Below are 26758 nucleotides of genomic sequence, written 5' to 3'. Positions count from 1 at the left end.
AAGAATTCACATTATATGCAAAGCATCAAGGAAGAGCACAGCTCTCAGAGCCAAAATACATCCTTACTATAAAGTTGGCTTTTTTTGGGTATTTTTAATAAATGGTCACTACAAGGATAACATTAATCCAGTGTTAGGACTTCTACAGGAAAAAAATACAAATGTAATTTATCTTTTTTAACTGTCAGCCACATTTCTAACGCTTTCAAATCTGTAGCTTGCAGCAGCCTTTTGTCTTTCTGCCATGGCAGGAATATCTTGGACAGCTGTAAGAGCTTTGTAAGCTATCTTTCTCAAAATCCATTAGCTAATTCAAGGAACCTAATTAGAGCTGCCATTTTGATGGAGCATATTGAATGCTCTGTATAAACTAGTAACACCATCAATGTTTATTAAAAATTGCAAGAACCAAAGCTCTCCATTCCATATAAATATTAATGGACAGATACACAATACTTATTGAAATATAGATGGCATTATGAGCACAGAAATACACACAGGTATCCTTACAACCCTGTGTGATGCATTTATTCACAGTGCATTTATTCACAAAGGCTGAAGTACAGAAGCAAGACCTAGGGACAAATTTACACAAACTGTTGAAAATTGACCAGCTTCCATTTACACTATCCTGATGTGCATTAAAGGACGCAAAGCACGCTAAAGATGATTTGTTTCTTGTGTTTTTTCTGAGTAGTGTGCTGACAATTTGGAGTGCATTTTGAGCTTACCTCAAGAATGCACTCCAGCTGGAACCATTTTATAGCTCCTCTTAAACCAGCCACTCCAATCACTGTACTTTGTAGACATTTACACATACTCCAGTACTATACTGTTTAAGGGTATCCAAAGATTCAAAGGGAATTTGCTCTGTAGAGTTGAAACTCAAATTTTGCTGTAGACAGCAACAAAGTCGGTGAAAGGAGCCAGACATCTGGAGCAGTGCTTTCCTACTTTCTGCTGCGTAAAAGCCCAACCATAATGAAAAGACAGCTCGCAGACAACGATACAACACATGAAATACTGACCATTCTAAGAACATATCAGGGACCTAATTATGTTAGGCTGAACAAGCACATGCCTTTGGCTGCAGAAATAAAAAGTTTTCTGGCTACCTCACAGCTTTGTTTTTAACTTGATACTTCATAAATGGAACTGCAGAAAACCTCATATGTTACCATTTCAATCTGACGTTCACTTTCATATGCATCTAACAGTGCCTGGATTCTATTTATATGCACAACTAAATATACGTGCATAGAAAAATCATCAGATTTGCTACAGAAAGACAGCAGATGCTCTTATTAAGCCAGTGGCACGTGCAAGGTGAAGCGTGTAAGCCTTATACAGAAAGCATTTAACACTCCAACTACAAGCTAAGGAAGAGCAAAGACAACAAGTGAATTTTTTTCTAGCTCATTTTACTAGCTGTGAGTGCAAGGCACAGCAAATTGAAGCACTGCTGAGTGTGCTCAAATGACTCTTTTAACACATGGGGCTTCTTGCAGAGGGGTATAATCCATACACACTCTTCAGAACATCCTAACTCCAGTGCCATGATCTGAAGTTCACTTATTCAGAATATATACTAAAATGATGCCTGAAACATTTAACAGATGTGCAAAAGAAACAGCTATATTTTTTACACCATAATAGTGCATAGGGCTAAAAATTTTATGATAATCTTACCATGGGGACAACCCTGAAGGTAAATTCATTTTGGTTCTCTGATAGGGCAGTACTTCCAAACTACAAATGAGACTTAAGCAGTTTCACAGGAACACACTCAAAAATCAAAACATCAGTTACCACTGACTTCTTTCTGGAATTATATATGACAAATTTAGCTTGTGGTTATTGCTCAACAAAAAAACCCTGACAGATGCTGAAGTGAAAGATGGGTTTTTGCAAAGTTCTGCTGCCTCCAAGGCCACCCTATCTGCCCTTCCAGCAGTCTCCCCCCTTAGGCACTTCCCTCAGTGCAGCTGGGTCCTGGGACCACTGTTATTTAGTTTGTATTCACAGACTGGGGAGCACACATTCCTTCAACCCACTTCCATCACAAGCTCTGCATAAATAGAATTGAACTCTTTATAAGCCAAACTACATTTCGGAGAAGTGTTTCTGAACTTGGAGGCCTCAAGTTAGCAGTGCAACTTCACTGCTTTGCATTTTGCAGGCAATGGAAGCTCCTGGACTTACAGATGTATATTGTTTTTCTAGCTCCTTCTTACAGCTGCAACTCCACTGCGCTTCTGGTAGGAAATAACTCTTGCTTTTCCACTTGAAGAACAGAAGTGTTTAAGACTGAAGGTAGATCCTACTCCTTTTTAGCAATTGCTTTGAAAAATGCTAAATTCAAATGTAAAAAATTAAATAATGGAATCTTCAAACTCTACAGAACCATTTTTTGGCATACCTTGCCTGGGAAAGGAAAATCAAACCTACTTCTCTGTGTTTGGCTGGGAGTCCCAGAAATGCTGGAACAAGTGTTCTGGTTCAGGCTCACCTCTGCCTCTACAGAATGATTCTCATATGCTTTCAACTGCCATGTTTAGAGACACACCTTACCAATCCTTTCCCATCTGTTTTTGTCCTGCTGCCTCAATTCTCTGTTCTCATCCTGATGCTTGGAAGTCTTTCCCTTCCTTATCTTTCAGCCATGGATGCCAATTTTCTCCACCCATTATTGGCTTCCCATACAAGCAAATCTCTGTCCCACAAAGAGCTGTAGCACAGAAACACCACCCCTGATGCACCTAGGTCAGCATGTCTCCTTCCAGCACTCCTTGAGACCCATCTCCCAGAAGCACTTCCCAAAGCAGCTGCCAGTGAGGAGGGGGCTGCAGGTGGCATGGGACATCCAAGGGTCAGATGAGGTGCTCATGTCTGACACACCAACAGCATCAAACCTGCAGTACTTGTACACTTCTCTCTACTTTGAAGCATCCACAAATTGTCCACAGCTATGGCCTGGCCCAGCACTCCCCTTTATTCTCCCCTCCTCTAGATGCTCCAGCCTCTCCTCTGTTCTGATACTTGTCCTACCCTCCCATGGCATTTTTTAAGGCATTGAAAGCAGCGCACCCTTCTTCTCCCTGGGAACACTGATCACCACCGAACACCCTGTTTACTTCATCCTTCATCCCTGCAACTGGAGTCCATCTGGTCCCTGCAGCCAGAACCTGTTACTGGAAAAACATGTATTGGCTCTGGCAGCTCAGGACAAGTACTTTTGGTGAAGTTAGCAGCCAAGTTTCTATCATGTGTGTGGGAAGTACTCTAAATCTTATAACTTAGTCGAATTGTCACCATTCAAAGGGTGGTAAAAGTCACAGTCTGGTATAAGACTAGGCTGTGTTCCTTTCCAAAATGAAAAGACCCCATTCCAGCATATGGAAAGACTATAGATTCATGTTGGAAGAGTATCTGCTGCTTTTTACTTTTTGCACAGACAAAACAACCCCTTGTCATCTTCTCCTCCCAGCTACATCCCCTGCCCCACAAAAAACCCAGCTGTTATCTGATTCCATAAAAATTCAGCTTCAGCACATCTCCTACATAGACAGTGTTAATCCAAATGGATGAAGATTGGTTATCAACAAGTGGAAATATAGTTTTCCAATGAAGTCAGGCCAGCAGCTCCCCAGGCACAAGTGGCACAGCCTGTTTCCATGGCTGTCCCCCTCCCTGCCCCATAGGACTGCATTCTCCCTGGTCCAGCAGGCTGCTCCTGGCACCTGCAGGATGAGCACTCCTTAACAACAACCACAACACCTTTGAAGGAACAGCCTGGGACACACGGAGTACTCCTGCATGTGCTCCAGATTAAGCTGTAGTCAGCTTAATGAGAGACTTAATTGATGAGTGCTACTTCCTTCACTTGTCCATTAAGATAAGTACAGCACATGGACATTTCAACCCATCAAAGAAGAGAAAATGCATTAATTTTAGTTTTCTTAGAGCTGTTAATAAATCTGACACTGTCTGGCAGTTTTCTTCATTTCCTACCATTTGACAGATACTGTGATCACAAGTTACAGAAGATGTTTTTCCTCTGAAATTATCACTCTGGTAATACAAGCCAGAAGGAAACTTTATCAAGATACCAAGAAGCTGGGTATTGGTTTTATTTTTAACTTTATGTGGCTGGTTTGTGAATATCTCAATGTGATAAAAAAATAAATTCCATCCGGTACTATTAAAAATCATACACACGCACAGAGACACATTACAAATGACTGTATTACAGCAAATAATCACACTGTGTATTTATCAGTAAAAGCCAGTATTCCTCTCATATAATCAGCCTGGCTCTACTTAGACCCCTTTACTGTAAGAGCTCCTGCAACTGTTTTCTTCCTCTTTCTCTCTCACAAATTGACATTTGTATGGAATAAAAAAAAATCTTCCTTAATAATTTTTCATTACTAATGGCTTTTTTTGGTATGTGTATTTGAGAGGAGGGAAGGCAAAGGGCAGGAAAAAGGAGCTTTAAGTGCTCTGCAAATTATCCTCCTGAATCTGGGCCTCATAAATCCTATCAAATGTTATATTTCATCAATAGGCTGGAAAAGCTTTTTTCTCTGCAATGATGAAGCCTGGGTTTAAAATTTATGGTTTCATTTTAGAAATGGACTATAAAAAGAGTCTGACTTGGCTGTCTATCAACTGTAGCTGACATTAGCAAGTTAGGTGTGGACTTTCAAAATGTGCTATGTATTTTTTATTTATTATAGAGGCACATACATATACATACATATATGAGGACATGTATATCACTGTGGGTTTGTGCATGCATAAATACACAGCTGGATTTTAAAAAAGTCTGTCTTAAACCCATATTTTCTTTCAATGCAAGAGGATCCGAGATATTCAGCAGATTAGAATGCAAAGTGATAAAAGTGCCCACAACAGAGTTGGCTCAAGGACCTGCAGCAACACAAGCAAATTGCATTTTGCTGCACAAATGATTGAGATAAAGTAGTTTAATTTGTTCTCATTCACGGAGTGGCAAAATGCAATTCAGCAATGGCAGAGTAATGTTGATAGGGAGGCAGGGAAGATTCCAACAGGCTATGAGGAGAAAAGGGGAGGAGAGCAGGCAAGGACCAAAAGATTTTAGACAGGGGAAGACAATTAACAAAGGACTGATAGACTGGGGAAGAATGGATGCAGAGCTTCTGCACCTGTCGTGCCTGGAAAGGCTGGGAAGGTGACAGACTGCCCCATCTCCATGCAACTCTCTACCTCTACTGCCTTTCCCCTCTTTTTCCAAGCTCTGGAAACAATTCTGACTCCCCAGAGAGCTGCTCCTACTTGCCTTCCTACATTGCCAGAGGTAAGAGAGCCCTGGATTACGGCTCCTATTCCTGTTGCTGCCACCACAGAAGCCATGTGAGTGCCACAGCTGTCCTCTACAAGCCCAAAAGCTTCCTCTGGCAGCCACAACAGCATTTTCCTCAGATAGAGGAGGAAGCAATCTGTGCATGCTGCCAAAACACTCACTCCTCTCTTCCCTTGCCCTCAGAGCTGGAGGCCTGTGGTCAGCGATTACTACTCAGTTCCACCTATGCTGAAAGGCAGCCTGAAAGACAACACTTCTAATAGAAGCATTACTGCTCCCCCAAATCCTCATAGTTGTAAAATGAAACCACATTTAAAATAAAAGTCAGATAAATAAAGCGACATAAGTGAAGTTGGAGAAAGTGAAGTTCCCTTCTGAATGTAGGGGAGCCCATTTCTCTCCATCTGCTACTAAAAAATGTCATTTTGTAACTCAAAGAATTAATGATGGATTATGTGAAAACAGCAAATCAGATCATGCTGTTGAGGCATTATATGAACTAAACAGAAGAGCAGTTAATCTAAATCGCATGTGGGATGGTTATTATTGTGTGCTGCCATCATTGCTGAGTCTGGCTGTAATATTGGTTTTGGTGGCAACACATGGAAAAACCTGAATGTCCTGTTCCTCATTATAAAATGAGGAGAAATCTCACTCTGGGGAACATGGTCAAAGCTGACAAGTGAGCACTGCAGAAAAGGCTGGGCAGGGGCTGTGGTTAATGGCAAAGGTACTCTGAGTCAACACTAAGAAAACAAATACCATCTTCCACCACCTCTATTTTGTAACATGAACAAGACAAATAAACAAAAGAACCCATCATCCGTGCTCAGGACACGTGTATACCGTGGCTTCAGATCACTGTTGAAAGTCCCTGTTGAGAGGATGTTTGGCAAGGCTCCTGCCAGCAGCACAGCCAGGGCCAGGGTGCAGGCACTGCAGGGCAGGGCCTGGCTCAGCTCCTGCTGCAGGGCTGCTGGCCATGCAGGACCTGGCCATGCAGGACCTGGCCATGCAGGACCTGGCCATGCAGGACCTGGCCATGCAGGACCTGGCTCTGCTCACCTTGCCCAGCGAGGGCACCAGCCAGGGATAATCACTGACCTGGTGTTATCCAGCGGGAAGCACAGAGGGGAAGTATCACCCATCTGCATTTTGCAAATCAGAATGTGCTCTGCTTCTAGCGCTGAAAATACATAAAATACACTGTTCTTTCACCAATTTGTGGAAATGGGAGGACATGAAATTGCCTCTATTTAAAAAAAAAGAAAAAGGCATTTGTGTTAGGAAAGGGTAACTTTATCAAGCCTTTATCTACAGATGGCCTGCCTCTGGAATTGCACATCTACCGAAAACAGTAGTGTCACATCACACAAGCATAAGTTACTTAGAAAGAAGAAAATCTTGAACTCTTTCAGATTCATACAAGTTAACCCCATTTAACAATGACATTCAGGACACTAAACCAATACTGACATGGTAGCATTTTAAAGAGAATATTTCTAGCAGTATATTATTTCAATAGTTTTCCTGCATGTATCTCCTTGAAGATAACGAAGAAATTCAACTTTCCCTGGAACTCTTGAAATTTTTCCAACCCAAGTTTACTCTTCTACACAGATAAATATTTCTGCCATTCTGTAAGAGAACATCCTGTCACTATTCAAATCCTTATTTTTTTCTCTTCTAAAATATTTTAATCTGCTTTTCCCCTCCCCACAAAGGGTGTTTTCCTTATTTTTGTTATTCCTCCTTCTTTCCCTGACTCCTTATTCTCTTCCCTGAGACTCCAGGGGTTTTAATTTTTTTTTTTATATATTTTTTTTTTTTTCCTTGAGCTCTTGTGAAACCCTGACCCGCTTACAGAGAGCAACTTACAGAGCTTAAGGGCTAATGCTTACCCCCTACTCACCAGTGTGGATCTGGCTGCAGTCATCAGTAACTAGAATTCATCATCATCAATGGATTTTCAGTGACAGGCACTGTATTTGCTCAGATAATGGCTCCATATATTGCCTTTGAAATGAGGGTGTGACCACTACTTAGGATATTCTCAGGAGTCAGTAAATGGCACTGCTGCCGGACATGTTTGCTTCATGTTGTGAAAGCAGAGCTGCAGAAAAGCAAGCTTTGAAGTTTTGCAGTGCTTTGGATGGTACTGTGCTCTCAGGACATGCCAATATTAACCAAAACACATCACCCTGGCCCTGGAGCAGGCCACTTGCCAGCTGGTTTGGACTGCAGGGGAAGAACACACGGAGACTGCCTCTGAAACTCTCCTTGCAATAGGCTCTGAGCAGATGTATAATCCATACACAGTCATGTTCCCACGCACAGCAGAGCAATGGAATCAGTAAAAGCAGGTGGGGGAGCACAAGATAATATGGAAACAACACTGGTCCACAGGATGCCTGACAATGATACTTAATGTTTTAGGAAGAAGGCAAACATAACATGCCCACACAGGCTGTGAAGACAAATCCAGAGTCTGTGAGCCTCAATGCTGTTTAAAGCCACTGTGGACAGAATACACACTTCTTTATTAAGAAGAACTAACAACCTGATAGAGCTACTGGACAACAGGACCAGGCTTCTTTGGTGTCAGGTAACTAACTGTAAGGAGTATGCCCTGATCACCTGTGAGAATGCAGCCTGCAAATTACAATTTCTGGTGTAGGATAGACATCCCTTCACTTCCCTAGTCCTCAACTTTATAAACTTGCCAGCTATCACTATCACAAATGGGGATCACAGCCTCCATTCCTGGAGCAGCAGATAGTTGGATATGCTGAATCTAGTCCAGGTCTGTGTACACTTGTCCCACCAAGAGACAGGAAAGCAAGCTAGCCCAATGACATGTGGGAGAAAGAAAGAGTGCTTCCATCTGCTGCATTTTTTTCTGCAGTGACAAAAGTTAAAACTCCATGAATGCACCCTATCTCTAATTTAAGCATATTGACCATAAGATCGTTCCTTCCCTCATTTTTCTGCATTCAAATATATCCTCCACTAATGCACCAAACTACCTTTTTTTCTCCCCATCTAATTCACTGCTCCCCATGGGATAGTCACTAAATTTGATTCATGAATATAGTACATTTACAGGCAAAACTGGGAACAGAGAAAGCCCCTCCCCATCACATCACTCTCCAAGAGGGAGTTTGAGACACGTCGAACAAAGAAGCCTCAAATCTTCTGCCATGCAGCTTAGAAATGGGAATGTGATTTCCATTCTGTATCTCTTGCTTCATTACAGAAGATATGGTCCTTAAAACAGGCAATTTGCTTTGGCCAGTAATGTTTAAGGCGCTAGCTCTCAGTTTTGTTTTTCTGTAGATTCCACACCATGGCAGGCTGCTTCCCTCCCTCCAGTCCTGCCCCCCCAGCCCCAGCTGCAGAGTGAAGATATCTAAAGGATTCAGGCAGCTGCAGAAAATGCAGGACTGGCTCTTGGGCCTCATCTGTGTTTCAGTCTTTTCACATCCATCTGGATTTGACAAAGTCATGCTTATCAGTTAGATCAGCAGATAGTCTCCTATCTGTGTTGTGGGGCAGAATTAGGTCAGAAGAGCATTCTGACAGCTTGTGTTTTGCTGTTTAATCCGGCATAAGTAGTTGTGGAGACAGCAATAAAGGACATCTCATCACACTAACCAAATTCTTCACCCCCTAATCCTGGTCAATTTTCCAACTTCGTGAGGAAAATGGAATAAAAACCACACACTACTACTATTTAACTGCCTTTTCCAAGAGCATAAATTTTTGAGAATATAAGTGAGGCCAGGAGGCAAGTTTATTTTATGAAAATATATCACGTTCAAAGGCAAATGGAATGTTACGAAAATAAAGTCTGAAGAATAGTAGTTCTCAAGTTTTAAGCCATCTTCTGTGATGCCATAGCTGGGTCTTCCAGCCAGCCTCACCAGATGGCCACGTTGGCCACCATCAGAATAGCAGTCTGGAAAAAAGTGCCCTGCAGCCTTGCCTAAGCATCTTGGCTGGAATACACTCTGAGGCAGCAGTTCTGTACTCACAACTCAGAGATATTCCCAGTGGGCTTGCTTAAGAATTCTTTAAATTTGTGAAGATATTAAAGCCAAACTTCTGGTCCAGGACAGGTCAGAGAAAATAACAGAATGTTGGCTACTAGCTTTTAAATGGTAATTGTCACTATTCACACTAAAAACAACCCCTCCCCACACCAGTACACAGTATGAAAATCTGCTCAAAAATAGTAATCATGAAGAAAAAAAAAGGAATTTTCTCTTAAACAGTAGGTAAGTTCAGCTGCAGAGTATTTCAGCAGCTACATACAATTTTTTGTTTCATGGAAGCTGTACAACCATCCCTCCTCTTACATACAACTGTGCAAATCAGTGTGTTAGTGATGCTTTTGCAAAGAGGGTTTGACAACAATAGAGAGTCCCCAGCCTGCTAAATAAGAAGTGACAACTCCATTTGAAAGCTGTCTCTGGATGTGTTTTATGTGCAGAAATTATCTGTGACAGTTCAGATCAAAATAGAGTTTTCATTTCATGTGGGAGGTAAATGGACGATAGAATAGGTTACTTTAAATGCTGCGGTCTGGTCCAATTAATGTTTTAGGCCTTTCCATATTCTGTGCTCTAAACTTTGGGGTAAAAAAAGTAAAAATCATCTGTCAGTAGCATGATGTAAAGAACAGGCCAAAAGGCAATAAAAGTGGTTAACAAAAACAGTCATGCAGACGTATGGCAGAAATGCTCAATTACAGTAACCTGCCTGTGAAACTATTAAGTATAAAACAGAAAAGAAAATATCATTTCATTCTTCCAGGGAGAGTCAGGTAGGGGAATCAATTCTGATTTCCCATCTCAATCAGCGGAGATTTTGCCATTTACTTTGATGGAAACAGGACTTGCCTATCAGTTTTCTCTCTGAGCAGCAGACACAAATCCACATGCTATTATTTGCTTTTCAGATTCTGCAACATAAATTTACAATTTCTGGCTTATGTAACCATACAAATGACATAATTTGTACTTTAAAAAAGAATGTCAAATCCAGGGTGTTCACATTTGTTACCTGTAAATCAATCAGTTGTTCTCTGACCTATTTTAAAGGTTTGGACCTACTGCTGTGTTACTCAAGCACACCAATGGCCATGGTGGGAGCTGTGCTGATACAGTGCCTGTACCTTTCTAACTATCTGTTTCAAAGTTGGTGGGGAAAGCAGTAGTTCATACACAGCTTTTTAGATGTAAGCATTAAGTACTGTTAGTAGAAAAGGTATGGACCCAAAAGTGAGTGATCTCATCCCAAACAAGGGCCCATGATTCTTACATAATCGGTTTTGTTTGTGCCATGCTTTAAACAATGCATATTGTGATCTTTTCTGAGAAACAACATTTTTCTTGGCACGATTTTAAATTTCCACCCACTTGGAAGAGCAGGTGTCTTTGTGTATCATTGCTCAACCCTGAGAATAAAGAAAATGTTTTAAAAACATGTTAAAACTGTTTATCTAAAGTCAAGGGATATTAATTTAAGGTTCCATGGGTACTTCAAATGCACTGAGCTAGTAGAAACACTAACTGAGACAAAGCATTCAAAGATATGAGACCTCAGTACCTAGTGGCCAAAGACTGAACACTGGTAATCTTATTCCTTGGAGGCGAGTTTTAACACAAAAGAGAAATTAGCATCTATCTATGCACTAGAGTCTGGAAAAGAAAAACAACAGAACAATGAAGCTGCTCAGACATCTGGTATATTTGCCACAGCTAATAGTAATGAGATAGTGGGCAGAGTGAAGATAAAAGGCAAAAAGGTATGAAAGAACACTTCTTTCAGAAGCCATACAGACATGTTAAAAATACCAGTAGTCAGACTAATGAGTCTAAATTTTGGGAGGCATTCTCAAGCCCTATCACGTTAGATTGATAATATATTTGTTGTAGCAGTCAAAGAAAGAGAATGAGACTTCTTCTTATTCACTTTTGAGGCCAGAACATGTCAGTCACTAAGAGCACAAGACTTTTCAAGCTCTGTAGTAAGGAGGTCAAAGCATTACCACCAATGCAGACAATGGTATTTGCAGAGAAAAGGAGGAAAAGATCAATCCCTTCCCCCCAGTCCCCTTTTCTCTCCCTTTCTGAAGCAGCTGATGCTTAAACATTGCCATTGTATACAGAGGGACAGAATAATTGCCTCTTGGTTTGTTTTTTGGTTTCCACTTTTTTTTTTTTAAATCAGGAATGGCAGAAAATGTTAAAGGAAGAAAATAACACCTTATTCAGGTGAAGGACTACAGACTGCTTGTCATTTGTGTACTGCCAACCAGTAACAACTAGGAACAGGTTTATTGCTCTGATGCTGTTCCCCACTCCTCCTCACACCCTTCTGTCACACTGTGGAAGTTTCTGCCGACATAAAGCAGGGACTGCAGCCAGAAGAGGCCTCCTCTGACATGACCCGAGAGCGGAGCAGAAGCCGCCCGGGTCCCCTGGTCTGCAGCTCACTTCCAGCACATAAGTGCTCAGTTAAAGCAATCCTGCCAGACAGTTATTGAGCACTATGGTGACTCAGGCATAGAAAACAGCTGCCCCCTCCATGCCTCTCCACAAGACTCATCATGTTTTATTGTGCTTCCATTCCTCTGAAGATGCCTTGCTGCTTGCTTTTCAATTGCCAGGCCACGTACAACACTTGCATTAGAAACATGTTTCACGCTTAAACTTACATGCCAGTCTCAAAATAATTGTTTTATATGCATTTATGTAAATACCATAATTATAATTTACAGTTTAGTCCCATTTACAAGGTAATAACCACATACAGGACTAAGCAGGCATCTAAGCCGAAGGGCAGAAGTGTTTATAACAGATAAACTCCATGGCTGAAGGACATGTTCCAGCTAATACTGGTTTGAGAAGAAATGCCCTTAAGACACTATTATGCTGAAAAAAATTATTGAAGATTAAAATTAAGTGATTGGAGGCATTAAACCATAAATATGGGTCAAAGACTGAAGATGTTTGAAATTTTGAAACATTAGTTGTCACTTTCTTGTTCCTCCTTACTGCTACCAAGTCACTGGAGGGAGGGGGCTAACAACCTCCCAGAGTGCATGCTCAGCAGAGGACTGTGACACTGCAAAACTGTCACACTGACCTGCTGGTACACAGGCAGAAAACTGGAGAGAAACAAGGAGAAAAATAAATTAAAAGAACATTTATTGCTCTACAAGCACGTTATATTTATTGCAATTTTAGCACTTTCTAGAGCTATCTCACACTTAGTCCTCTTGCATCTTTTTTTATTGTGGGCTGTTTCTTTGTTTTTCTCCACTTCAGTTTAGTGGAAAGGAAAAATGATGGCAGCTACCTGTTTTGCAGGCAACTGAAGAGTATAAAATCTTTCATTCAATAACCCTTCACTGCTTGCTAAAAATGGCCTCCAGACATCAAGGACAAGTTAGTGATAAAAAGAGATAACCAGTGTGGCTATCTGAAACAACATAGTTTTCTCATGTCCCTCTGTCCTAATGAAAGACCTCTCAGGTGCAGACCATGATGTAGTTGAAGACAAGTTGTTTCTTTCATTTTCTATGAGAGTCTCCACAAAGCAGTCACAATTCTCTTAGACCATCCCAAGATCAATACTGATACCTTGATCAATGTCAACAAATGCCCTGCTGCTGCATGACCTGCCAGAGAAACAGCTCCTTAGCCACAGTACACGTGGACTCCAGATGGTGCCAGGTCCCCTTGTGGGAATGCAAGGGCAGTCACAGGGGTTCAGAGTATATACCAACTTAACTACATCAGAAGACTCGAGCTGATGAAACAATAAGCTATTTCTTGGCTTACTGTGACCCCTTGGATTACTGTCTGTGCCAGTGGATTTGTGATCATGCACTGAAAAACAGCACGTTTTAGAGTTTGTCATCAACTCCACACTCTGCACAGCTGTCAGACAATAATCACAATTATTGTCTTTTTATTCAGCATCCTGTTGCCTATTAAGCCATTTCCATCACATCTCATCATTCTTCCCAATATTTCTGCTAGCACGATATTGAGTGATTTTTAGTTTTTCTAACAACATCAGTTTTTACAGTTTTCTGCATATCAAAAGATCTGGTTCATGCTTTTGCCTATACTTTCTGTCAACAATGCTGCCAACTAAGTGCTTGAGTAACTATTTGCCCCTGGCATCTTGACACAAATGGAGAACAAGGTTGTGGATATTTTTTAGGAGCAGTCGTTTTATCCTGCAATTAGGCGCTTGAAATTTCCATGAGAAGATTCCCACTGATTCATTCTGAAGCCAGATCTGTGCCCCCCTTAGACCTATTATATCTTATTATACCACAATTAGGAATGAAATCTTAGGTATCTGCTGGTGTAAACTCCAGGTGAACTGTGACTGCAGAAAAATCAGTGCAGAGTAAGAATTTCCTACATCTAACAGATACATAGAGATGGCAATGATGAAGCTTTTGCTACACAGTTAAGCTGTATGAGTACCCCACAGTGCTGAGCACTTTGCCTGGACATGAGCAGCCATGCTGGAAAACCATACCAGAGCTCCTGCATTGTTCCTGGTGGCAGCAGAACATGGCAATGCTGGTGGGTCTGAGGAGCACCCCATGGCTCCCTGTGCTGCAGCCTTCTCACCAGTGTAAGCAGCTTTCCTGGGGATCTAGGAAAACCAGTTTATTTTGAGAATGTATGAGAAATTGTGAGATGCTTCTTGAAGACTCTCAGGCCTCTGTTATGCTTCTTGCTGCTTAATTAGGAGGAAGGCTGGAAATTGCTTTAACTGTAACTCAGGGGAACCTGTCAGCACAGGTCTTACTGACTTTACGTAATCTCAAGCAAAAGTGAAGACACTGAAAAAAATTCTGATGGCTCCAGTGAGTCCATTTTCCCTATCACATATAAGAGTGATTTCTCCACCCTCACTGAATGGGTATCACTACTCTCTTAACTGGAGGTACTCAGCATTTTGAAGCAGTCCAGTGATAACCCTTTTTTCTTCCTCCTCCAAATGCAATCCTTTGTTCATACTTTCAGGCTTGGGGGAAATGATTCTTTGTGTTCCACTGAACTTTGACTACTTTTAAGAGTAGTTTGATCACTAATTTATCTCAATGAAGTGGAAAGTCAAGAATGAGCTTGCTGTGAGCTCATGCCCATCACCTGGAGTGTGAGCATACAGGTGCTAATACACATGAACTGGCTCCTCCTGGTCAAACTCTTCCACCTCCAAAACAGACACATTCATTCACAGACCTAAAAGTCTAGATTAACAAAACCCACACCCTCACCTTCAGTTTTACTAAACCAAGATTATTTCTACAATGAAAGAAAGAATCCCCCTTTTTCCCATTTAACTAGTAGGAGCTAGGGAAAAAATGTAGGAGAGGATTTTTCTGAAAGTCATGGCTTTGGATAGAGTGGATAGAGGTCCCTGAGGTCATCCACCTGGATTCATCTTACAGAGGGCTACACAGCAAAGCTTGCACAAGGCCAAGTCACCAGGGCTTTTCTCTGAACTACTTGCATATCCAGAAGCTAGGAGATCATATGGCAAAATGAGTATGTCAAGAAGCTGGGGGAGAAAATGGGAGATAACTAATAAAAAGATTAGGAACTGGGCTGAGAGAAAGGGAAAACAAAAGAAAAACAAACAGTTTCTTGGCAAAGGACTTGCTGGAAGGACAAGCCTCACAACTGTGAGAAGCATAATGACCTTCTGCTTGTTTCTCTTCAATCAGGGAAATGGGACTAGGCTCACATTCATCATTTAACCAGAACTGCAGTACAGAATAAACCTGACTGAAACATACTTCCTTTTTTTTTCCATAGTAAGAGCAAGTCTGCAAGGCTAATGATGGGGCCAAAGAGACTCATTCTGACAGAAGACAACCTGGAGCAATGAAAAGCTGGGTATTTTGAAAACACTGAAGTGTATGAAATACAACAGACTACTGGAGAGTAGAAAAAATAAAGGGAAAACAGAACCACATCAGACTTAACCATGTCCCCTACACTTTAATTATAGTAAGACTTAACAATTTTATTTAAGATTACCAAATTCTCAGAGGAAATGCATTTCTCTCTATGTACTGCTACCAGACAGCTGTTAACTTGGAAGAAGAAAACAGTTCACAATGCTCCATCCATCCATCCATCCATCCATCCATCCATCCATCCATCCATCCATCCATCCTCTGTATCCAGTAAGGCAGACCTCTCTCCTCAAAGAAAATGTCTAGATACATTGCTTGTCTACTAAATGGAAATACCAAATGCTATTAGGGCTTGCATTTTCAGTATGGAAGTGGCTGGCCTATAAACAAGATTTCAACAGCTTCTCTATTAAACAACTCGGTTTAATTAATCGTCAGCCATTAACCATTCATTTAAAATGCCACTTACAAAATCTTAATTTTGCACATTATCAGCTGGTTCAGAAATAGCTATCTATAAGCAGAAGTGCAACGATCTTCTGCTCTCTTTCTTGGAGCCTTATAGTCAACCTTATAGTCAATTCTGGCTTCTTAATTAACCACACACACCTTATTAGCATTTAAAATCAAATGGTGTTTTGTTAAAAAAATTGTATAGAGAAAAGTTAATATACACATCATTCTGCTGCTGGTTAAAGAGGCAAGTATGAGGTTTTGGTCAAATTACATCAGGCATAAAAGAGAATTTAGCATCTCTTGCTCACACTAGGAAATACACTATGGCAGGAACACATGCAAGGCCATATGATTTCATTCCAGCTGCATGGACGATCTCACTTTGTCTTTATTTGTACATTTAAGAGGCTGACAACACCATCTGCATTTCACTATATCCTCTGCTATGGTCTCATCTTCCCAGTAACAGACCTGTTACAGATAGTCCCCTTCAGGGACCTATCTTTTGCATTTGCATCCAAATGGCTGAAAGAATGGGACATTACCAGTAAATATGCAGAATTAACGGAAAATAATTCCATAGAATAATATATCACATAAGAAAAGACAGGGCTGGAGGGAAAAACCCCAACCCAAACCTGAATGCTTAACACAGCTGCCAAAACTCAGGCTCCCCAGCATCTGCAGCAGGACACTCACAAGGGAGTTGTGGGAGTGCAGTATATAAAATTTTACACATCTGTCAATAAGTGAGGTGATCCAAATGCAAGCCTTAGCAGGCAGGATGCACGCAGGCAGATTTGTGACTATTCCTGACAGAATTTATTTCTGCTGAAGAATGCATGGCCTCAAACAAGCATGCACACACATTACATGGCAGCAGCAGCAGTTTGACAACTTCCTTCTCCTTAGACACGCTCCAAAGTGCTCAGGGTCACCTGAGTTCCATGAAATCTGGGTTTTCGTGAGAAGTGAATGATAGGGCTTGGGTGCCAAAGTTGGAAGATTTGGATGAGGAGTTCCTGGGAAAAGGCAGAGTGAACTCTAAACATTAAGTAATTTTGCTTGAATGCTACCCAGAGATTTAATTTTTTTTTCCCCATATAGGTGGGAAATAAACCCAAGGCTTGTTTAAACACATCTCCTCAGGCAGTGCAGTTACCCAACATTTCCTCTAACTGGCACAGTGAGTATACAGCATCCATGCACCCTCTCCAAGGAAGAAAACAGCCAGTAGTATTAGGAGCAAAATACACAATACAAGTCTAACTCCAGTGGCCCAGCCTACACTGGCCCTTTGGTGGCCGAAGGGCTTTCTGGACTACCCTGCTCCCAGGAGCACAACAGCTCTTCTGAGAGCCCCCAGAAACCACAGAACCTCTGCTGTACTGCCAGTGCCACTCTGAATTTAACTGCTGTCAGAAATTTATCAGCCAGTAAGTCGTCCACACAAAGTTTTCAGTTTTAACATTATGGGAAGCAGTGACCAGATGGCAGCCAAAGGTTCAGAAGGCCCTGAAAGAATAAATTCCAGAGGAATCAGAGGAGAGTATCGGGATGTAGAGCAGTACAGGACAAAGGAAAAGCAGAGATGATTTTAGGACATCAAGCAGAAGAGGCTCTATGGTAAGAGAAACTACATACCTTGCTTGTACTTGTCACACTTAGTAAAACAAAATATTCCAATGCATGCATGACCATACTTCTCTTTCCACAGCAATGCAAAGGGCACATAGATATTACAGAGCCTCATTCAATTTCCACCTTGCCTCCATGATATCCATCTCAAAGAATAATCTTTCCTAAGTAAAGGACCATCCATTCCTAGAGCAGTGGATTGCTTTTATGTTAGTCACTGGGGAAAGGTTGTAAATGGATGCATGATGAGAAATGCCCACAGTGCTGTGAACAGAACAAGAAAACTTCAGCTTCTGGTACATGAGACACACGTCGCCAACTGCCACACCCGGGCAACCTCAGCTCACTCTTTTTCAACAAATCCTTTTCTGTGCAGCTCAGGATTCCTATGGCTTTGGATTGAGCAGGATGGGAGTGGCCCATACCTGCCCAAAAGACAAGCATTTAGTCTTTTAGTAAGAAATGCTCTTTTTTCTAAATTTCAAAACTCTGGACCCTTTTAGACATATCTCTCAGGGTTACACATTGCTTACATTTGGCACTTGGTTCCTCAGGACATGTACAGCAATTTCTTCCTTTGATCCTTTAGAGGGAGAGGCAGACTGCTCAGCATCTCTCTCCTCATTCTCTCTCTCTTGACTCAGGCCAGCTCTGAGAGGGAGATGTGAGGGACACAGAGGTATGGGTTTCATTTTCCCATTTTCAACTTTGCATGTTGCTAGACTGAGAATTCTGAAAGACTGCAAGTTGCCATAAAGGAACATTCACCCTGAAACGAGGAAGATATATTTTTGAATTAATTAATTAACATTATAGAAATGATGAAGATCTTCCACAGTGGGCCCCAAAACAACATCTCCAAAATTAAAAAAAAAAGCTGGATCCAACTTTGGGGCTTTGGACTTTACTCCTATGTAATAAAAGAGTGCTGGTTTTTTATTGGTATGTTTTTTAAACTGCAACAAGATACAGCTCTGAATCTATTCTTGCTAAACAAAGGAAAACTGTATTCATTTTTGTCAGACCAGCACTTTGAAATTCCCCAAGATAAGCCACATAAATAAGTGAAGAATTATACTTGGCAATGAGTTTGGCATCAGACTTTAATGTTTCATAGTTCTGGGCTGAGAAAATAAGTTGAGCAAAGTCTCTAGAACCTTTCCAGAGATGTACTTGGGGTGTTTGGATATACTTGACAGCACCATCTTCACGGGAAGGAAAAAGACGAAATTGTTTATTCGAAATGTGAGAAAGGGTTTCACCGTGTGACATGCCTGACATTTAAGTGATAATACTGTTGTGCATCTGCTCTTTTGGCTTTGGTCTGACACCTAGGCTCTGCCACGGTGCAGCTTAGCACTGTCATGGCACAGCCTTGATGACTAAACTCGGAGATGTGACTTACCACCCATTTCAGGAACATATGGGCCACAGATCACTCAGCCTCTACCGCAGGCTTGGAAACGCACAGCGTCTCAGGCAAAGACCCCATGAGTTCCCCAGCTGCACAAGGTGGCTGTGCAGGCTGCACCATCCTTAGGGATGCCATTTGCATTACAGAAAATTGTGGCTAATTAGAAATAAACAGAAAAACGCTTGATTTACAAAGAAATGAGATTTTGCCAGTAAATTTTTTTCCACTCTAACTTAACATTCACAGAATACACTGATCATGCTAATGCTTTCACCATATTCATTAATAAGGACAATTTACATTTATATAGCACCTCTCTTAGTTAAGAATTCCAAAGCTTTCAGCAAAATATACACAAAAAATTACTTCTATTTCACTGAATATAGTCATCGTTGGAATGAAAATCAACAATTGTGAAGCAGTGCAGAAGAACATTACACAACAGTTGTAAATAAGACACAAAGCAAAGCCCCCCAAAACCCAAAGCAAAAAGCCCCTGAGATGCCAGATGCAAGTAGAGGTAAATGGGATGTTAGTGCACAAACAGCGGTGTGAAGCAGATCTGTGTGTGCTCTGAGGAGCAGTGTTGGAGGCAGCAAGCATACTTCATCATGATTACAGCAACAGAGCCCATACATGTGCAGCCTCCTGCTTTCCTGCACGCTGAGGGACATTCTCAGATTAAACTGAATCTACAGCTAAGAATGATCCAGGAATATGTGAAGGATTTTGGTGATGAGAAAAGGGAAAGCACATGCAAAATGTGAATAGCTCTTTTCTGTCCACTGAGTTTCATACTTCACAAATGGCCTCCCATTTCTAAAAGGCATTAATTATCCTAATACATTATTCTGCAAAAATAACATAAAAATTAACTTCTCGTTTGAAATGATGAGTTTTAATTCTCAATCATAATGATACATAACTGGAGTTCTCAGACTGAACTGAAGTAATCTATTCTCTCTATGTTCAAATCCTCCTTCTATTCCTAACCCCATTTACTTTAGTCACTGATCAAGTCTCCACGCACTATATTACAACTTGAAAGTCACATGTGGGAGAAAAAACCCATCCATCTGAAGTAAAATTAATAGCAAGACTTTGAGAGAAAGCATGCATGTGCTAGCAGGAGCAAAGCATAAGTGTTTATGTGACCAATGTGTTGATAAATGTTCAGCCCCACAAACACAAAATAACTGTGGCTTGTCTTATAAGCATCCATTGTAACCCTTTCCCATCATTTTGAGGCAGACAAGGTAGTTTTCATACTTGACCCTTGGAAGCAGACTGTTTTCTTAATTAACGCATTATCCAGGGATTTTTATTTCCATATCTCTTTCTCCTTTCAATACTCTCCCTCCAGCACAGAAAGATTTCCTTGCCTGAAGTTGACACTTTATTCAACAACTGTTGGCTGAGACCTCACGACCCACTGCATAAATTCACATAGAATTATTCATGTTTGGCACATTTCTGCTGGTGAATAACAACACCATTTTGTCTCTCAGACAAAGAAAAGAAAGATTAAAAAAAGAACAAAGGCAGCCTAATAAGAATCTCACATTTCCTATTTTTTTCCTAATCTGCTTACAAGCCTGAGAAATTCAATAAAGCAAAGTTGTGGACTGTTGGTCTTTCAGTACAGATGGAACAGCCTCTCAGCGTGACTTCTAATCATGGGCTCAGCTCTGAGATAACTTTTCCTGCCCACTTGATGTTTTTGTTTTAGTTTTTCCAACTGAGTTATCATGTTATCATGCAATTACAGCTAAATCCACATTGAAATCCAGGATCCCAATACCAAATCCAAACTTGGTTGGGACTTCCAATTTTGTCCCCACAGCAAGTCAAAAGTTCATTCAGTGCAATCAAAACCACAATACAATCAATACACTAGAAGAAAGCAGAATTAAAGACTTGAGCATTTCTTTTTTCTGCATGGAAAGACAATCTATAGGTCTCATTTCAAAACTGATGATTATATTTAAAACATAAAGCTATAAAATCCTGTTAAAACTGAAATTACAAAGCAACTTTTATAACAATGTCTTAGTCCAGCTGAGTTACATATGTATGTATTCATATTTGGAGGATACACACACCTGAATTTAGACACCTTCCACTGGGAATTCTCAGATCTTGGTTTATTGAGTTAGCACAAACTCAGTTTCTGATCCCTTTACTGCATGCAACTTTTGTTTGACTTCAGTTACAATTGTCTCAAGACTTTTCTAGTAAAGTGAAATCCACTAGCTGGTAAAAAGCTGGGATCACTACCTCTTTTTTTATGCAGTAGAGGAGGAGTTAATGCTATGGAAGAAAAAAAAAAGCCCTGTCATTGTGTCTGGAAAGAATTTTACCATACTGTACTTAGGTGAGAAAGAGAGAGATACTTGGCCCATTCCCTGCTATGAATTTAGATTTATGTCAGAAGTTTTTTATTATAAGTATTTATAATCATGACTCAGTATACATTTTTAAAGTACTATGATGCCACAAACTGGAAACACTCCTATAGCTGCACTGACATATTTCTCCAAAATTAACGAGTGTGATATTACATGGCATGGATTGAGGCTATGGGGAGACACTACAGATTGTAACATGAAAGCAAAGAACTCAAATGCACAGCTCCTAAAGTCCCCCATGTCTGTCCTGTCAGCTCTCCCTTTCACACAGACTTGCCCACACACTTGTACTTTGGTTTGAAAAAGCCAACATTGATATACTATTCTTTTAGCCCCAAATTCCAGAAGCAACTATTTAAAAAATCATCATAATGGTGGGTACTTAATCAACTCAAAGGAATTTTTGTTTCCCCTTTAACCCAGGAAAAAACTTGACCAGTTTTCTTTAATGCTGGAAGCTTGACAGTAAGGATTAAAAATTGTTCTTTCCTTCCCACTTAGTTATTGGAAAGGCTGTGAAAAGCAATCAGTCTTGTGAAGCCACACTTCACAGTCTGCATAAAAATGCCATGATTCTCAGTCCTCTCCCCAAACTAATTGAAAGTGTGTAATATCACACAGCTGGGAAAATCTAAACCATAAACATATACAATATATCATGCTATCACACAAAACCTGTTACTAATAGACACTTGATGATCTACGGGATTGAAAGGGATCTGAAGGCTGAGATTATTTTTGCTGCAGGGTAAGAACTTTTCCCAGTTGAAAAAGGGAAAACACTCTTTCAGCAGTGCAGGAATTGGACTGCAGTCAGTTTGTTCATTCTGTTTGTGAAATATGGACTTTTCCTTAATGATTTCTGTTTGACTGCTGTCTTGCTCAGATGATCTGGGGTTACTGCTGCAGCAAATCTTGCTTCTGGTAAGAGGAAATTCATGGCTTTCTGGTCAGTAAATTCAGGGGTTTGGGCCATCAGAACAATCCCATGGCTGACCCCCTGCCCAGGCCCAGGCTCCCTCCCCACCAACCTATCATATTTTGCAATGCCAGGTGGCAATATTACCTGTCACCAGAAGTCTGTGGGTAGTGCTGCTTGTTTATTTTTGCATACAGTCCTTCCAAGTGCTCCCTCTCCATCGGTGCTGAGGAAGAATCCCGCAGATACACAAAGGTTTCTCCTACTGCTGGTGACGAGGGTCTGTAGATGCTTCCTGGGGGATAAGCCTCTCGGAAGTGGTTCACTCTGGCATAGTTGGGATCCACCTCATCATCATCAATGTCAGGTCCTCCAGGACCAGCAGAATAATCACTCAGGCCTCTCAGCTGCTTTTGCCGCAACTCCTGATGCTTTGCACCAATCCTAACAATGAAAAGCAAAGAACAAATATACAGTGGGATCTGCTTCAACAGATTTGAAGCACCAACCCTGAACACAACCATCTAGAGCTTTTAGTACACTGTGAAACTGGTGCCAGATAAAACACAGTGGTGCATGCAGCTATTTTGTTCTTTATCTCTGGCAATCACCTTTGTAACCAAGCTCGGTCACCACTCCGATGAAAAAAAATTAATGCTGAATATAGTGTGGCTTTTCACACATATGAACACATACAGGTTTAATTCTACACCTACCTTCCACATTGCAGTTGCATATACCAAACCAAATCCTGAAACTTTTTATCTAAATTAGTAAAATTGTTACTGACCCCCGGTTACTTGACCCACCAAGATTCTCCTAAATACATTAACTTGTGAAAAGTGGATTAAAGGTGACGTAAATGGAGAGATGGCACATTTACCTCAAATAAAAGGACCACAATTAATCTGCCGAAGATTTAATTTTTAAAAATGTTTATTTTGGCTAAATAAATGTGAAAATCACACCTTATTATACAGGGAATAGGAACAAAGTAAAACAGCAAAGAATTAATAGAAATTTGACAGAAATGAATTGGTACATATAAGTGAATTAAAGACTGCCACTGGCAGTATTCCACTGTGATAAAGCCTTAAGTGGTATTACAAAATACTGCCGCTAATCAGGGCCATTGTGTAATCTCTTTGGAATAGTAAAACATATTCAGGTAAATTTCAGGCTAAGATGATATTCAATGATTCAACCTTCCTGATGGAGAAAAAATGTACAGCATGACTGTGAGCTCTTCTGTTAACTGCTCAGCTACTCCTTAACAGAGTGTAATTAAGTGCAGTGAGATGGATCTGGCAGAATGCTGACCATGGTATGTAATAAACAGGATTTACAGAAAATAGAGGAGCATGGAAGAAGAAACAGGAACAGAAGAAAGACACAGAGATGCAATGCCTGACAGAAGTCAACATTTGCTTTTGACTGTAACTGGAAGCACAATAGCAGTGTAGAAAGAACAGTATCATTTGTACCACAGGATGAAAATGAAAAGGGTCTGGCAGACTTGGTTATCCAAGTAAGGCTTAATGGCCTCAGAACCCTGCATATTGAAAAATGAAGGTGTTCTGGAGAAAGTCTTCAAAAAGCATGGAGAAAAAGGCCCCCTAGAAAAACAATGAGCACACTGGCAGCTTCCATCTGACAGACAGGAACTACTATGTGCAGAATGGGATTCACACTTCTTATTTTGTTTCATTAGATTTTTATCATCAAAACTAATACTTTGGAAATAATTTGTAGATAAAAAGGTTCACAAATAATGATAATGAGAACAACACGCCTTTCTACACATGTACTTGAGTATATCAATGTGCACCACTAATGCTTTCCATTAACTGTGCCCCCTATTCATTCTGCCTTCCCTCAGTGAAGCAGATGAGCTTTCTCCTCTCTGGTACTCAAATCCTGTGTGCCCCACCTTGGGTAGCATGTGCTTTGGGTGCCTCAACATAAAAAGGATATCAAAGTGTTATTGTATGTCCAGAGGAGGGAAACCAAGATGATGAAAGGCCTCCAGGGCAAGACTTGGGAGTGCAGCTGAGGTCACTCAGTTCGTTTAACCCGGGAAACTGTGGAGTGAGTGCTTCACCCTCAATTAGTGACCAAATACCCCTAAACAGAGAATTCAGTGCAGGAATATACAGAATGAGATACAAGTCCTATGGCACACATGGGTACATACACACACAGTACACAGGCAGAAAGTACATTTCAAGGAATGGTTATATCACATGTCAGTGCAGAAGGCATGGCACAGACCCGAGATGAGTCACACCATTTCTCAGAAAATGATGAGCCTTCATGTTCTTTGGACCAGTACATCACTGGTCCCCTAGGTATTTGAGACCGCTTTGAAAGCAAGAGTAGTGCAGCCAGCAGCATCACGCTAATCTTGCTTTCATGTCTGATAGAAAGAGTAATTTGTCCTGCTATCAATACTGGTATATTCTGCACAACAAAAGCTGGAATTAGGTCACCACAATTTTCTTTTGTTCCTGTGAATAAGCCTAGCTTCTTCAGCTTCTCTTTCTGAGCACAATCTTCAATTGCTGCCAGTATTATAAGTCAAATCTTCTAAAAAAAAATTATTTCCATTCTATATTATATGGACCAGTCAATACCCAGCTATGTGAAATTCTTTATGATCAATGTTTCATCCTTTCAATATATCTATTACAATTGCATTAATATTTCTTGTTTTCTTCTCACTCTTCCACACAAATCTATAAAATTTGCTCAGTGATTTCTTTTTCATTTCAATCCAAATCTTCAAATATAGGGAAACAAACTGTCAGATGGCTGTTTTTTCTTTATTTCTATTTACCTGCCCTTTTATGCCTTCTCACATGTTTTTCACCTTTGAAATTTCTCACATTTTTGTGAAGTTTTAAATTTCCACACTGCATTTCGGCATCATTTTTTCACACAGTTTTAAAGCAATCTTATCCATAACACGTACCAGTAGGTGCCCAGGAATCCTTTACTAAGGAAAAAAAAAAAAAACAGTGCTGTTCCTTCCATAACTTCTTTAATGCTCTGCCAACTCTACTAAGCAGACCACTTCTCTGTAACCCACTCTAGTCATTCACCAGTTCTTCACCTGCCTTTGAAATTCTCCCTGTCAGAAACAGCAAAATCTTTATTCCCCATCCCAACTCCCCGCCTAAAACCAACCAACCAACCTAAAAAGCCAAAATACTTTTAAATGAACACAACTGTAACTGTGAACAGCTCATTGAACAGTTACTACAAAACAAACCCCAACCTGCAGCACTGGATGAGTGTGGTTAAACAACTGGTGTAAATTTGTGCAGAAAGATAAAATGCCCCTCAGCACTAAGATGCTGGCAGGGAAACAAGAGCTGAGGTGAGGTACAGATCACCATCTCAACAATTTAATGAGGCACTAAAGTTTCTACAAAGTTCCTGATGAGGGAAAGGGAAAAGAAAAATTTGTACAGAATAAAGGGAAATTAACATATTTCCTTTTGAGTATCTCATTAATTCTGCTTGCTCTCTTTGACCACCTGAACACTGTGCTCTTCATTTAAACCACTGCACAACTGCACCAACTCCCCTTAGCTGTGTTTCTGTAAAAACAGAGCCTTGGCACACAAGCAGCCAGGACAGGCAACAGAAGTGCCGTATCAGGAAATCCCTTTTTTTTTTTTTTTTTGTGACCCATCTTTTTCTCAATAGCATCCAAACATGTATCCTACTCTAGACTTTCCCTACAACAAATAGGTTGGACTTGATCTCAAAGGTCTTTTTCAACCTAGTTTACTCTGTGATTCTGTGAAATAATTTCAGAAAACACATAGTTTGATAAAAATATATATAACCGTAACAAAACTCCAGACAGCTTTCTGAAAACATGTTGCATTTGTAGAAGTCAAATGAAGACAGAATCCATATACATACTGTACTTCCAGAAGTGGGACGCAGTCTTTTGAAAACACTTCCGTACACCTCACGTACTGTTTCAGTAGCACACCCCCAAAGCCATAAATCAAGGAACACTCTCATTTATCCTTCAAATACCCTTCCCATCTGACATACCTGCACAAATCATACACGGTCAGTTCTCATCTAGTAACACATGAAAAGATGCACACACCTAGAGCGCAGCAGCCAGGAGAGGGTTAACAGCCCAAAAGCTCCTTCCAGCTGCAGCTCAGACACACGATTGAGTTACTGTGGCTTAACAAGTTATTGTGTTTCTGCTCAGCTACTGTCAATGACCACATACGTATTCACCGCCTGTGACAAACACAATGTAAAATGCTTTAGCCTGACATCGGTGACAGAGACACTGACAGGCAAAAGCCGGATTAAAAGACTGCAGAATACACAGAGTGAAGCAGCTGCAGAAAGGGATGTGAACTACCTCAAGAAAACTGCAGAAGAGACGAGCAGAAGTGACTTTTGGAGAAGACCCAGAAAGGCTTTTGGATGTGGAATGTGAGGGCTAGGAAAAGCTGTAAGAGACATTTCTCATCTTTTGGCCCAGCAATTGGAAGCTGGATGGGTGGGTGGGTTATGAGTGGGCAACAAGAAAATGCTGAAGCTTCTAAGACTATGTGAAAATGAAAATACAGGAGTTAAT

General features: G+C 40.7%; 1 protein-coding gene across 16 annotated transcripts in view; it reads right to left on the bottom strand.

The window, feature by feature from the left end:
* PARD3B (par-3 family cell polarity regulator beta) overlaps positions 1-26758 on the bottom strand; it is a 394367-nt gene that overhangs the window by 58500 nt on the left and 309109 nt on the right. For all 16 annotated transcript variants that reach the window (XM_085585197.1, XM_085585191.1, XM_085585194.1 and 13 more), the window contains one exon: positions 22288-22584. In XM_085585197.1, coding sequence (XP_085441323.1) covers positions 22288-22584 — 297 coding nt within the window. The remainder of the gene's footprint in view (positions 1-22287; positions 22585-26758) is intronic.

This window comes from Lonchura striata, chromosome 7, assembly GCF_050655825.1.
Source record: "Lonchura striata isolate lonStrDom1 chromosome 7, ASM5065582v1, whole genome shotgun sequence".
NCBI lineage: Eukaryota > Metazoa > Chordata > Aves > Passeriformes > Estrildidae > Lonchura > Lonchura striata.
The sequence above is the reverse complement of the archived record's forward strand: the minus strand, read 5'-3'. Positions and strand labels throughout refer to the sequence as shown.